Below are 13467 nucleotides of genomic sequence, written 5' to 3' on the forward strand. Positions count from 1 at the left end.
CCCAGCTGACTTCCTGCCCTTTGGGCAGGGGGCTGGACTCGATGATCTCCCGAGGTCCCTTCCAGCCCTAATGTCTATGAAATCAAATCTATGAAAACCCTGGTAAACAGGGCATCTCCGATCCCTTGCTGAGTCCCCCTAATGAATTTGTAGGTGGCCACAAGATCACCTCTCAGCTTCCTCTTGCAGAGGCTGAAGAGGTGCAGGTCCCTTAGTCTCTCCTCATAGGGCTTGTCCTGTAAGCCCCTAACCATACAAGTGGCCCTTCTGTGGACCCTCTGGACCCTCTCAAGTCTAACAACATCCTTCTTGAAGTACGGCACCCAAAACTGGATGCAGTACTCCAACTGTGGTCTGACCAGTGCCGCATAGAGGGGAACCTCCTTGGTTCTGTTTGTCATGCATCAGCAGATGCATGATAAAGTGCAGTTAGCTTTGCTGATGGTTTTGTCACACTGATGACTCATATTCATCTTGGAGTCCACTATAACTCCGAGATCCCATTCCGCTTCTGTAGTTTTTATTACAACAAAACCATTAAAGGGTAATTAAATCAGACAGACACACAGACTTACAAAACAATAAACCCTATACAATATAGACATAGACCCCCAATTATTATTAAAAAATACAAGTGAACAATAGAACAACCCAGAACAAAGGATATTGACTGGGCAACCTTATAACTCATATTAATATACAAACTATTACTTCAGCTTATTCACCTAAAATATAAGACAGTCTACGAATATAATAAGCAGTCCTGAGACTACCTGGGTGCCCCCTAGGGCAGGAGCCCCACTCCTAACGTACCACTATAGGACAGGAGGTTGTGGGGAGAAAAGAGGGAGACCCCAAAGACTCCTATGCCCACCTATCACCCAGCAGCAGCCCACATGGTGGCCCTTCACAACCCTGGTGGTCCTTCTCCTGTAAAGACGCCCTCTCCAGGGTAACTTACTACTCCACAGTCCTGCAAGCTGCCTCCCATCCTCCAGGTCAAGCTCTGCTCCTTCCCAGGCTTTCCTGCCACCCGGCTCTGCTGCCGCCAGCCCAGCTTAAGGCCACACGCACTGCTCCATGTTGCGGCTCTTCACCTTGTGCTCGGGGTTGGAGGCCTGGGCACCCTAGCACAGCACAGGGCTCAGGCTGCTCCTGGACTTCCTGTGCTGCATTGCCTGTACTCACGACCTGGCCCTGAGCCAGGGGTTGCAGACCTGAGCCACCTTGAGTGACTCCCAGGGCCTGAGCCCCATGCACCAATATATGTACCGTGCCCTGGCCACTTGCCAGCGGTTGCAGACCATCAAGCTGCACTGTTTACTGAATGGGGCTGAGGCACAGGTCCTGGCGAGTGAGTATTTGGAGTTCTTCAGGGCAACTGGAAATTCCCACTGGGCAGCTCTCCTAGCTCTTCTCTACCCCTTCTTCCTTCTTCTCCATTCCTCCAACATGTCCTCTTCTTCTCATGCTGAGCATGCAGCTCCTTTCATCTTCATCGGAGGCTCTGCCCCCAAAGTCTTCTCGGACCTGTAGAGCTGGGCTTTAATCAGGTCCGGGAGTCTCTTTGCTCCCCCCGCCACTCCCCTCCCCCAGCCCTTACCCAATTGTTGGACAGGCTCCACCAATCAAAATGAAGATTCTCCAAACTCATTTGAGCCGGGCTGAATTGGCAAGCCCACCACACATGCACCATCCTTTCTGCTGGATACTGGGTGAGCCAGTCCAGTGAATGGAACAGTTTGCTCAGACTTAGGCATAATAGCAATGCCCCATTTTCTTGATGCTCCAACCTGCATGGCCTCTGTACAGGGCTGTGAAAGCCACTGCCTAGTTGGTCACATTATAATAGGGACCCCTGCTCATGCCCCCTCAACAGTGGGACTGATGGGGTGATCCTTTCAGGGCTTCTTTCTCCCAGTGAGAGGGCAGATTGCTTTAGTATTTTCTCCAAAGTTCCCTGAAGTCACTTCTTAGATATTTGAGTCTCTGATGCCCTCTGCTGCAGCCTCTCTGAGGCAGCCATTGCCTGCCTGAGATCCAGCAGCTGGCATTGTGAGGGATGATTTTGCCCCTGGCAGCCTACATCCACTCGTGCAACTGAGTACCTGGTTTGTCTGGGTTTCCTATGCATCTATGTGCTGCATTCATGTTTCTGAACGATTTTGCTTTGCCTGGTCAGATGCAGGATGACTGTTTCATTTAACATTGATTCTCTGAACAGCACCTGACGGAGCAAAGAAGAAGAAGGGGGCTGAGACCTGGTACAGAAAGGAAAAGCAGTTGCTTAGTGGTGTCTTCCTGACTGCACAGTGGCCAGCCCCTTTTTCCTTCAAACTTTGCCTAAGGGGAACTCTATGTGGGGGAAGGGTATGGAGCCGGAGAACAACTACTTTGTCAGGAAAGCCACCCTGCTGAACCTGCAGGGTGGTCAAGATAGTGCCATTATCAGTGCCAGGGGAGAAGCAGGAAGAGTTCAGAAGCATAGGAGAACCTTGACATGAGGGTGATCTCCTTGTTTTCTGAAAGACCTTATTACAGAATGAGTTCCAAGGACTTCAGCACCTACCAGCCCTACCTCTGTTTAGGGAACTTGTGTACGTCCAGGTGGCTCTAGTTGTTGAATGCTGAGTCACGTCTAATAAGAGATCCATATTCATGGTATAAAAATCACTGAAAAGTAGGACTGCAAGGGGGCTAGGGAGGTCATTAGTGTAACCCTGAGCTCAAGACAGGAACATCCAGGACAAATATTTGTCTAACTTGCAGTTAAAACTTCCAGTGATGGAGATTCCACAGCTGCTCTAGATGGTCTGTTTTGGTACCTAGCCACCTTCATAGTTTGTCTTAATATGCAGCCTACATTTCTCTTAGTGCAGTTTAAGCCCAAGGTAGGTAAAACAGTATAGGGTTTGGCAAGGACAACATGTGCCAGGAGACTCCATCCACACTGTCTGTCTGACATGGCCCATCACCTCTCTCTATTCATCCTCAGAACACTACAGTGAGGCACAGTAGTACCTTCATCTCCATGTTTTTTTACAGAGGGCACAGAGAGACTAAGCCCCAAATCCTCAGTGTTATTTAGGTGCCTAAGTTTAATTGGAGTCCAGTTAAATAGGAACTAGGCACCTTAGATGCTTTCAGGTGTGATTTGCCTGAGGTCACACAGCAAATCTGTAGCAGAAGTGGGAACTGGACCTGAATCTCCCAGGTTAGCTCCCTTCCTGTGTGTAGGCCACTAATTCTTAAAACTTGGGATGCCACAAGTTCCTTTTAAGGGCACCATGGAGTGCCACACAGTATTAGCACTGCTAAGTGTGCAAATACCTAATACATGATTCACAAGAGAAACCCAGTGATTTCAAAATAAGAATCCAGAGTGCCAAGAACATTCTGACCAGTTATTTCTTTCTGAGTTCTTTGCAACAGAAGAATTGCTGTATTATTTTTATGGAGACAAAAAATGAGTGAAAACTAAGAGCTGACATTTCTTGAGGGGCACCTTGAGTTTAACAAGGGGGATCTTGCGTCTAAAAAGGTTGAGAATCACTGACATAGACTTTGCTTGTCCAGCAAATTGGTATTACATATACACCTGCACAGTTACAGCACAGCCACATCCAGGTTAGGTTTAGGTGTTGTGATATTTTCCGCATCTTGGGTGCCTGTACACAAATGCAGAGACCGCTCAAGTAATTGAGTCTGCTGGAGTGTGGTAATTACTGCACTCCAGCCAGCTTCCACATCTCATGTATCAGCATCCCTGCACTTCAAAATGGTGGTGGGGGTGCCTGAACTAAAGCCCATTGAACGACCTTTAGTCGAAGCACCCCTGCCACCATTTTGAAGCACAGGGACACTGATAACACGAGACACTGCAGTGCTCTAATTAAAGCACCGGCCCCACCCTACCACCCCTGCAGCACATGTAAAAGTACCCCTAGAGTTTACCTTTTCCCAACAGGAATTAAGTGTTTTCTAGCAATTGTTTCCCCCACTCTAAAGGATTTATCAAGGACTAGACAGGTAAGCAAGAATGAAAGTCATGAGCAGCTTCTTTTTCTCTTCATATCCCTATATAGTGTGGATAGAGGGCAAACCCTGTCTCTTAGTCGTTTCTTGTTGTTATCCTATTTGGTACAAGCTGCCTTAATATGAATTCTGTGAGACTACAAAACTATCTGGGCATGAACTTAGTCAGGTCATACCAGCATGTGCTGTCTGGGAGCCATAAGAAAGCTTGGGATTAACTGGTCCAGCATTTCACTAGGGCACAGCCTGCAGTGCAGCCCTCTTACATGTGAAGGCATCAAAAGCACAAGTCAGCACTGCACCCATAGAGATTTTATAGTACAGCCCTTATGATATGTATTGATCTAGGAGATTTGAGGTGTAAAAGAGCTCGTAAGTCATGCCACCCAAGTCTACTCCAGCTCAACTGCACTTATTCTATTTGTTTCAGCTCTATGCTTTCCCTCCTCCCCTCCTATCTTCATTGTCCAAGACCTCAACAGTATTCCTAGATATTCAGTAAACTCTTCTATCCATTTTACATACTCTCTACATCTCTCCTGCATGATCTAGGGTTACATTGAATCAGAAAAAGAGCAGGTGCTGAAGGTTTATTACCTGCCTGGAGTGCCTGAGGTCTTCCACAGGACATTCCAGATACAAGTGGCCCATCTGGAGTCTGAGAGCATCACCCTCAAAGGAGAGGGGACCTTTCCCAGAATCTGCTTAGACCTGCCCAGAAACATCAGAGGTAGGACTTTCTGCACAATATGTGTCTTCTGTCCAGTGCTATACCCTCTTAGTGAAGACTCCCTCACCTCACTTTCATAGAGCATCATCACACATCTCTCCAAAACATGCAAATTCCTGGGGACAAATTATTCAGGGGGTTGGCAATTGAATATTCAACCTTTTAACAGCATTATTTAGCATATTTATTGAGTATTAGCACAGTAATAAACACAGAGAGTGTGATCTCTGCCTTAAGGATAATACCATCCAGATTGCCAGATGATATTATAGAAGCCCTAAAGGGCATGGGTAAACAAGATGCTTTCTGGGAAGGAGGAGAAAAGGGCAGGGCAGTGCAGAGCATGACAAGTCAGTGAAAATGAAGAGTAGATACTTACACTTGATTAGGAGGATGTAACTAAGCAGAGGGTTTCAGGTAGGGAGTTTTTCATGTTCTGCCCATAATGTGACTGGGGAGTCATTTTCATGGCAGCCTTTAGGATGTGCTAAAAGAGGATTGAGTTGGGAAGAAGGGAGACTAGAGAGGCATTAGCTAGAAGCCATAGAACTAGATAAGTGTCCTGGCACCTTTGATTTTTCTGGATATACTTTGAAAAAGGCCAAGATGTGGAGAAGAGAGTTAGCCACAGAGATGGAGAAAAAAGGATAGACTTTAATCATGCTGGAGAGGAAAATCCAAGAGGATTTTAGACTAGCTTGGACAAGTTATGTAGTGAGAGGAGAGAAAAAAGAATGAAAATGGCCAATGAGGTCATTTGCCTCAGTAATGGGGAGAACAGTGGAATTATGAAGAGCAACGAAGGAAGATGAGAGAAGAGTGGGCTTGTGAGGAAACATAAGGAGCTTGTGCTCATGCTTAATTTGAGTTGGTGATTGGACACCAAGGCTGGGAGACATTTACAGAGATACAGAATTGCTTGGGTAGATCGAAGAGCAATCAATACAGAAAAGGGACAAAAAGAGTCTGTTTTGGAGGTGTGGGGAGGCAAAGAAAAGAAAAGACCCTTTGGCAGTTGTGTCCATAGTGTATAGTTCATAGTTCATAGATGTAGGGTCAGAAGGGACCTGAGCAGATCATCAAATCCAGCCCCCTGCCCTGGGCAGGAAAAAGTAGTGGGCTTATATGACCCCTGGTAAGTTTAAGCTCATATAACCCCAGCTAGGTAGTTATTAAGCCTCCTTTTAAAGACCCTTAAGGTAGGAGCCAACACTACTTCCCTTGGAAGCCGGTACTAGATCCTGGCCACCCTGACTGTGAAGTAGTGCCTCCTGATGTCTAGCCTGAACCTACTCTCAATCAACTTGTGGCTGTTATTCCTTTTACTCTGGGAGGTGCTTAGGGGAACAGTGTCTCACCTATTCCCCTCTGGTTCCTTCTGGTAAGTTTATAGACAGCCACTAGATTCCCTCTCAGCCTTCTCTTGTGAAGGCTGAACAGGTTCAGGTCCCGTAGGCTCTCCTCTTAGGGTCTGCCCTGCTGCCTCAATCAGGTGAGTGACCCTCCTCTGCACCCTCTCCATGCTGGCCACATCCCTCCTGAAGTGTAGCACCCAGAACTGGACACAGTACTCCAACTGCAGCCTGACCAGTGTCGCATAGAGGGGGAGGATCACCTCCTTGGACCTGCTTATGATGCATCTGTGGATGCATGACAAGGTGCAGTTAGCCTTACTGACTGCATTGTCACATTGGCAACCCATGTTCATTTTAGAATTGATAATGACTCCAAGATCTCTTTCTGCCACTGTGCTTTTGAGAAGAGAGTTTCCCAGCCTGTTGGTATGCTGCTGATTCCTACTGCCCAAGTGCAGCACCCCGCACTTGTCAGTATTGAATCCCATCCTATTCTCATTTGCCCACCCCTGTAACCTGTCCAGATCTAACTGTATCCTGATCTGTATCCTGTCCCTTCCTTCTAGCGTGCCCACCTCACCCCCAATCTTGCTGTCATCAGCGAATTTGAACAGGGTGCTTTTCACCCCCTTGTCCAAGTTGCTAATAAATTGAATAGTACAGGCCTGAGGACCAACCCCTGGGGGACTCCACTGCCCACATCCCTCCAGGTCGAATATGACCCATCCACCACCACTCTCTGGGTGCGGCCCCCTAGCCAATTTGCGACCCATGTGACTGTGTAGGCATCAATGCCACAGTTGCCTAGCTTTTTAATGAGAAAGGGGTGGGAGACAGTGTCAAGGCCTTCCTGAAGTCCAGAAAGACTACATCCACCATGACACCTGCATCCAGTGATTTTGTGACCTGATCGTAAAAGGCAATCAGGTTGGTCTGGCAGGATCTGCCACTAATGAACCCAGGCTGGTTGTGCTTGAGTATCATCCCCCCTGCTGGTCCCTCACAGATGTGCTCCTGGATAATTTTCTCAAAGAGCTTCCCCAGGACCAAAGTAAGACTAACGGGTATGTAGTTGCCTGGGTCCTCCCTCCTCCCTTTTTTGAAAATGGGGACCACATTGGCCTTCTTCCAGTCTTCTGGCATCTGGCCAGAGCACCAGAAGTGCTTGTAAAGCCGTGCCAGGGGCTCTGTGATGACCCCTGCCAATTTCCTCAACATCCTGGGGTGGACAGCGTCTGGATCTGCTGATTTGAACATGTCCAGCCCCTCCAGAAGTTCATTAACTTGGTCCTCCTTAACCCTAGGCCTGGCGGAGTCTCTCCTGAGTCCATCCTGAATCCCAGTGGGGGAGATGTCCCAGTCCCTGCTCAGAAAAATGGAGTTAAAGAATTAGTTAAAAAGGTCTGCTTTTATATTTGGTGCAACCACCAGATTGCCAAGCATATCCTGCAGGGGCCCCACATTGCCTGGTGCCTTCTTTTTACTCCCTAAAAAGTCTTTTCTTGTTGTCTTTTCTCATTGTGAAGAAACTAGTAGATCCCTAGACAGAAAAGGTGGAGGATGAATGGAGGAGAAAAATTTTGAGAAAAAGGAAAGGAAACAAGGGAACATGCTGTATCCCTGGCTTTACCTCAGTTAGTCTTGAGTGGCAGATGACCATGTTCAGGGGAAGTGAGGTAGAATATAGCTGAAGGTCAGTCCAAAATCCATGATAACTTCTTGGACATCTACTGCTTCCTCCTCCAGAAAATGAAAAGTATGAGAATGTCCTCAAGGAAGCAAAACAAAACATGGAGCAAGAGCCTCAGAGAGATGAAGGCCTCAGCCACACAGAGGCCACAGCTGCCGAGCCACCCGTGGACAATTCCAGCACCATGGTAAGAGTGGATGCCACTGCAGTAAGTGCATGCCGGGCTTCTGCTGCCTTAGTCATGCTCTTCTGTTGGCAGTACTCCACTTATTTTGGCTTCTGTTTTTCCCAGTCCTTACATGTGACTGATATTGCAGCCACTGTACATCACTAAAGCTGTATCCCTGGCAGTTTATTCCTGCAGGGGCCTCTGTCATGGACATCTGAAAGCTGTCTTCACAAAGTACAAATCTTTCTGATAGTGCAGTGCTTGATTCCCTCACTTGCTTGGGTTATCATTTTCCCTTTGAGTAGGACAGATTGCACAAGTAAACACTGCAAAATTAAGCCCAAAGGCATGCACAGCCCCAAGGAGATCAGAGGAAAGCATACAAACCCTGCCTGCCCTCTGCAGCTAATGGCTGTCATGCTCAGCATGCTGATGTTGTATAGCATTTGGATGTTTGTGGACGTAAGCACAGTGACAGGTGATCTATGCTCTTGTGGTGAATTTTCCTAAATTAGCTCAGCTATTGGTTCTTCTGAGCCTTACTTCTGCTCTCAAAGCACTGGATATGTTTTTGGTGCTGGATATGTTTTTTTAATAATGATATGGCTAGTTGATGATACAGGGAGGGCTGGGTTTCTTTCTTAAACCCAAATACTTCTGGGTTTATAAATTCTTAGAAAACCAAACTGTTATTTGACTCCAGTGTGCAGTCTTGTCTAGCCTACATACATTCTTAGCCTGCTCACCTCATTTTCCAGTTATGCACAAAGTAATGTAAATAACATCTGTCACCTGTGGCTGCTTTTGTCTCTCTCACCTCTCCTTAAAAGAAATTTCAGATGTGTTTGGGTGGGACATTTCTCCCTGCCAAATACCAATGATCAGTGGTCACCTTCCTGCTGAACAGATCCAGTTAGCTCCCTGCCAGTGGTGGTGTTAGTCAGATCCTTGACTGTTGGTTAATTCCTAGATCATTCTGTTTTCTGCCCATTCATTCCAGCTAGAGTCTATAAAGGATTTTAAATATATGGTTTCATGGAAGGGAGACCCAAAATAAGTCCACATTTTATTGAATTGTGTCTCATTTGTAATCCCACCGTTGCTGTAAGTAGACAGGGAAAAACTCATTAGTAGATTTACTGCTGTTCCAGTGTGCCTAAACCCATGGTCTGGGTATTTGTAAGGCCTGGTTCAACAAAGCCCTCATGAGAATGAACTAGTTGGGCTTGGCACACCGTCCCCTCCCCCTCGGGGACTGCTTCCCGTTCGCCGGGTGTCACCTGTGTACTTTGTACGCATCTGGCTCGCCTGCCATGACTTTGATGTTGAACGATTCAGTTTGGATTATCCGGCGCACGCCAGTCCAGAACTGAGACCGTGTGTCGACTCGGGGTCCCACGTCGCTGAGGGCTCCTCCACCCCTACACCCTTGCCCGTACCACCAGGATCTCGTGGCCGCCTATCTAGGCCGGCCGCCTCAAGATGTCTTTCCCATGCTTCCTTCTAGTGGAGGCAGATTACCTGAACAGTCCCGATCAGGGATTTCCCTTTCAGAGGGGTACTTGCTTCCTCCCCACGGATAAGTCAATGCCCCTTGGCGGATGCGGGGTTAATACCCTTTCTCATCCCCTTCCTGGGGAGGGGCTCCTCCACCCCGATTGGGGATCCTTGGGCAAATACCACTCCATGCTGCTGGAGCTGCAGTCCCGCCAGGGTGCTCCCCTACCACAGCTTAGCCCGGGCCATTAATGTCCCATTAAGCCCCTTTAATGTCCCATTAAAACGCTCTACCAGGCTGTTGGTCTGGGGGTGGTATACCGCGGTTTTTAAGTGATGTACCCGCAGCACCTGGCATAAAGCTCCCAGGACCAATGACATAAAATTGGTTCCCTGGTCTGTTATAATCTCCTTAGGTATTCCAAACCTGGCCACCCATTTCATTAGTTCCTCAACTACCTTGGGCCCTGTGACGGTCCTTAAAGGCATAGCTTCTCGGAAGCACGTTGCATAATCAATCAATACCAGCACAAATTGGTGTCCCCCTGCACTCCGGGGCAGTGGACCCACGACATCAAGAGCCACCCGCGTGAATGGTTCCAGTATTACTGGCATCGATTGTAAGGGTGCCTTAGGGGGCTTATAGGTGCTTACCCTCTGGCAGGCCAGGCAGGCTCTACAGTATCTTTCAATGTCCTCGTACATGTGAGGCCAGAAGCACCACTGCGCCAGTCGGGCCTCTGTTTTATGCTTCCCCAAGTGGCCTCCCAAGGGGTTATTGTGTGCCAGTCTTAAGAGCAATTCACGGTAGGATTGTGGGATGACGAATTGGGCCACTTCTTCTCCCTCGGCCCTCCCTGCCTTAATCCTATACAATAACCCTCTTCTCAGCTCAACCCTGGGAATAGACTTTTCCCGATCGGGGTGCCTTACCTGCTTGGCAAGTCGTTCTGTTTCCATATCTCGGAACGGCAGTAGCTCTGGGTCGCATTCCTGTGCCTCTTGGAAGCGGCTGGTGCTGGTTAGAGCCTCCATCTCTGTCTCGACTGCCCCCTCGGCCTCGGTCCCTGCCAACCCGTCTCTTGCATCCTCGGGTTGTTGTAGGGCTGCTATTACCATGTAGATTTCCGGCCAGTCTAGGCCTAGGATCATGGGATACAAAATCCCCTCATCCAGGCCCACCAGCATTAGCCACTGGGTGCCTCTCACCTGTAAATCCAGTAGTTGTCTTTCGACATATGACCTCTGCCTATGAAGACAGAGCATGTAAACTCCGGGGCACCGCTGGGCCTGTCGCCATTCCACCAGGGAGGGGCGTACCAGGGATTGGGCACAACCCGTGTCCACAACCGCCATGATGGGGCACCCCCCAACCCGCACCCAAACTTCGGGTGAGGGCTGGATTTCTCCAGTTCCATGGCCCCCGACCCCACAGTCCATTGCCTCGGCTTCGATTGGTTCTTGCAGTCCCCTCTGCTCTTCGAGGGGCTCTGTGCCCTTGGCCGGCCTGGAGCGAAGTCCCTGTGGGCAGTCCCTGACGAAATGCCCCTTCTGCCCACACAGGAAGCATGTTAGGGTTGTGGGGCTGCCCTTCTTGCTCCCCTGGCTTGGCCTGCCAAGGGGGGCCTTCCCTTTGGTCCCCCACGTCTTCCGGCACTCCTCCTGGGCCGTATCAGATTGTTCTGCTAGTCGCAGGGCCTCCTTCGATGAAGTGGGACAATGACACTTCACCCACTTCTGGGTATCCTCATCTAAAGCTGATATAAATTGTTCTAGCAAAATCTTATCACATATCTCCTCCTTTGAGGTCCACTCTGGTCTAAGCCACTTGTTCAGCTCGTCCGCCAGGTGTTGCCACAATATACGGGGAGTCCTGGCTTCCCCCGTCTTCTCCCTTCGGAAAACCTGGCGGTGCCGCTCCGGTGTAATATCAGGCCGTCTCAAAATCTCAGCTTTGACTTTGTCGTAGTCTAGGGCGTCCCCTTGGGACATTGCCCTGTATGCTGCTTGGGCCTGTCCAACCAACAGGACCCCCAGGTGGCTGGCCCATTTCGACCTCTCCACCCCTGTGGCCAAGGCCGCTGTCTCGAATGTTTCAAGGAATGCCTCTGTATCGTCTTCCCCAGACATCTTCGGCATCCTGAAATCCCATGGCCCTCTCTGGGCCCATGCCTGCTGCTGGAGTATATGCTCCTGTAGACTCGTTTGCCTTATGGTGTGATGTTGCTGCTGTTGCATAACCGCCATTGAGCTCATGGCCTGCTGCAGCGACTCTATCAATGTGATCAATTGTTGGTGCTCCATCAGGGTTCCTCACTCCGTTAGGAGGCCACCATCGAGGTTCCCGGCCAATGCACCAGTTTGGGGGGGGGGGGGTGCGGCCAGCTTGGCGCACCGCCCCCTCCCCCTCAGGGACTGCTTCCCATTCGCTGGGTGTCACCTCTGTACTTTGTACGCGTCTAGCTCATCAGCCACGACTTTGATGTTGAACGGTTCAGTTTGGATTATCCGGTGCGCGCCAGTCCAGAACTGAGACTGTGTGTCGATTCGGGGTCCTGCATCGCTGAGGGCTTTTCTACCCCTACACCCTTGCCCGTACCACCGGGATTTCGTGGCCGCCTGTCTAGGCCGGCCGCCTCAAGATGTCCTTCCCACGCTTCCTCCTAGTGGAGGCAGATTACCTGAACAGTCCCAATCAGGGATTTCCCTTTCAGAGGGGTACTTGCTTCCTCCCCATGGATAAGTCAATGCCCCTTGGCAGATGTGTGGTTAATACCCTTCCTCATCCCCTTCCTGGGGAGGGGCTCCTCCACCCCGATTCGGAATCCTTGGGCAAATACCACTCCACGCTGCTGGAGCAGCAGTCCCGCCAGCGTGTTCCCCTACTGTAGCTTAGCCCGGGTGGTTCTTTGCCGGGGCCAGCCGCTCCTGGCGGCATTGAACAGTCCGCGGCTACGTGCGGCCAGCTTTCCGGGCTCACCAACCCCGATGGGGCCTATCCTTACCCCAGAAGGTCCTGCAGCCGCTGCGGGCACCTCGCATCCACTCCCGTCGGCTCTCTCCGGCAGCTGTTTTTCCTCTGTCTCCTTCCAGTCCCGCCGCCCCGCTGTCCAGGTCCAGTGCTTCCTTTATGCCGGCAATGCTGGTTCCGGCTCTTCCTTCCTCCAGGCACCTGAAAGAGGTGGGTTTCCACCCGGTGCGTTGGGCCTGTGGGCGCAGGGCTAGCCCCGTTGTGTCGGGGCAGGGAGACTCGGAGCTTGCTGGTTCCTTTCCTCCCTCACATCCTGCTTTGAGCAGAGGCTGGACTAGGTGACCTCCTAAGGTCCCTTCCAGCTCTAATTTTCTATGATTCTATTCATCCATGATATGTGCAAATTGTGTTCCCCTTTTAGAACATCCATTTATTCCAAGGCTTCTTTTAAGCTGTGGTCATTAACTGGGGACAGACAGGTGCTTGGGACACTGAATATTTCCTTTCCAGTAATTGGCCGATATGTTTGCATGGCTAGTCACAATGACTAATCAGGAAAATTGGGGTGTGGAGGGGAAGGAGGGCAGGTCCTATTTCACCCAAGTTCTGTCCTACATGAACCCCTAGAAAACTGTTAATGAAAAAGGTAGACGGATCCTCCTCTGCTTTTTGTGACTCAATCTTAATGCTAATATGGCAGCAAATTGTCAAAATAATGTTTTTTTCAGCATGTCTAGCAGGGAGGAATAGGGTCACACATAGACACCTAAGTACTCATTAGATGCCTAAGAGCGAGAATAGGATCAGGCCTGAGGTCTTTTATCAGGTCAATCTCAGGACAGGGTCATGGCTTGTAGGCCAAGAGGACAAAAAAGAACTACAAACAGATTCAGCAATGAAACACTAGTGCCTTCCTTCTGAAAGGGAGGACATTCTCAACCCTACTAGAGGAAAAGTATTTTGGCTGCACAGAAAATGTGCTTTCTGTAGGGTCTGTGCTGATGATTTACTGTCTTTGTT

General features: G+C 49.5%; 1 protein-coding gene across 2 annotated transcripts in view; it reads left to right on the top strand.

Moving 5' to 3' along the window:
- HYDIN (HYDIN, axonemal central pair apparatus protein) overlaps positions 1-13467 on the top strand; it is a 383645-nt gene that overhangs the window by 268495 nt on the left and 101683 nt on the right. For both annotated transcript variants that reach the window (XM_019535579.1, XM_019535580.1), the window contains exons 28-29: positions 4588-4765; positions 7867-7997. In XM_019535579.1, coding sequence (XP_019391124.1) covers positions 4588-4765; positions 7867-7997 — 309 coding nt within the window. The remainder of the gene's footprint in view (positions 1-4587; positions 4766-7866; positions 7998-13467) is intronic.

The sequence above is a fragment of the Crocodylus porosus genome, unplaced genomic scaffold (genome assembly GCF_001723895.1).
Source record: "Crocodylus porosus isolate Cpor-Errol unplaced genomic scaffold, CroPor_comp1, whole genome shotgun sequence".
Lineage (NCBI taxonomy): Eukaryota > Metazoa > Chordata > Crocodylia > Crocodylidae > Crocodylus > Crocodylus porosus.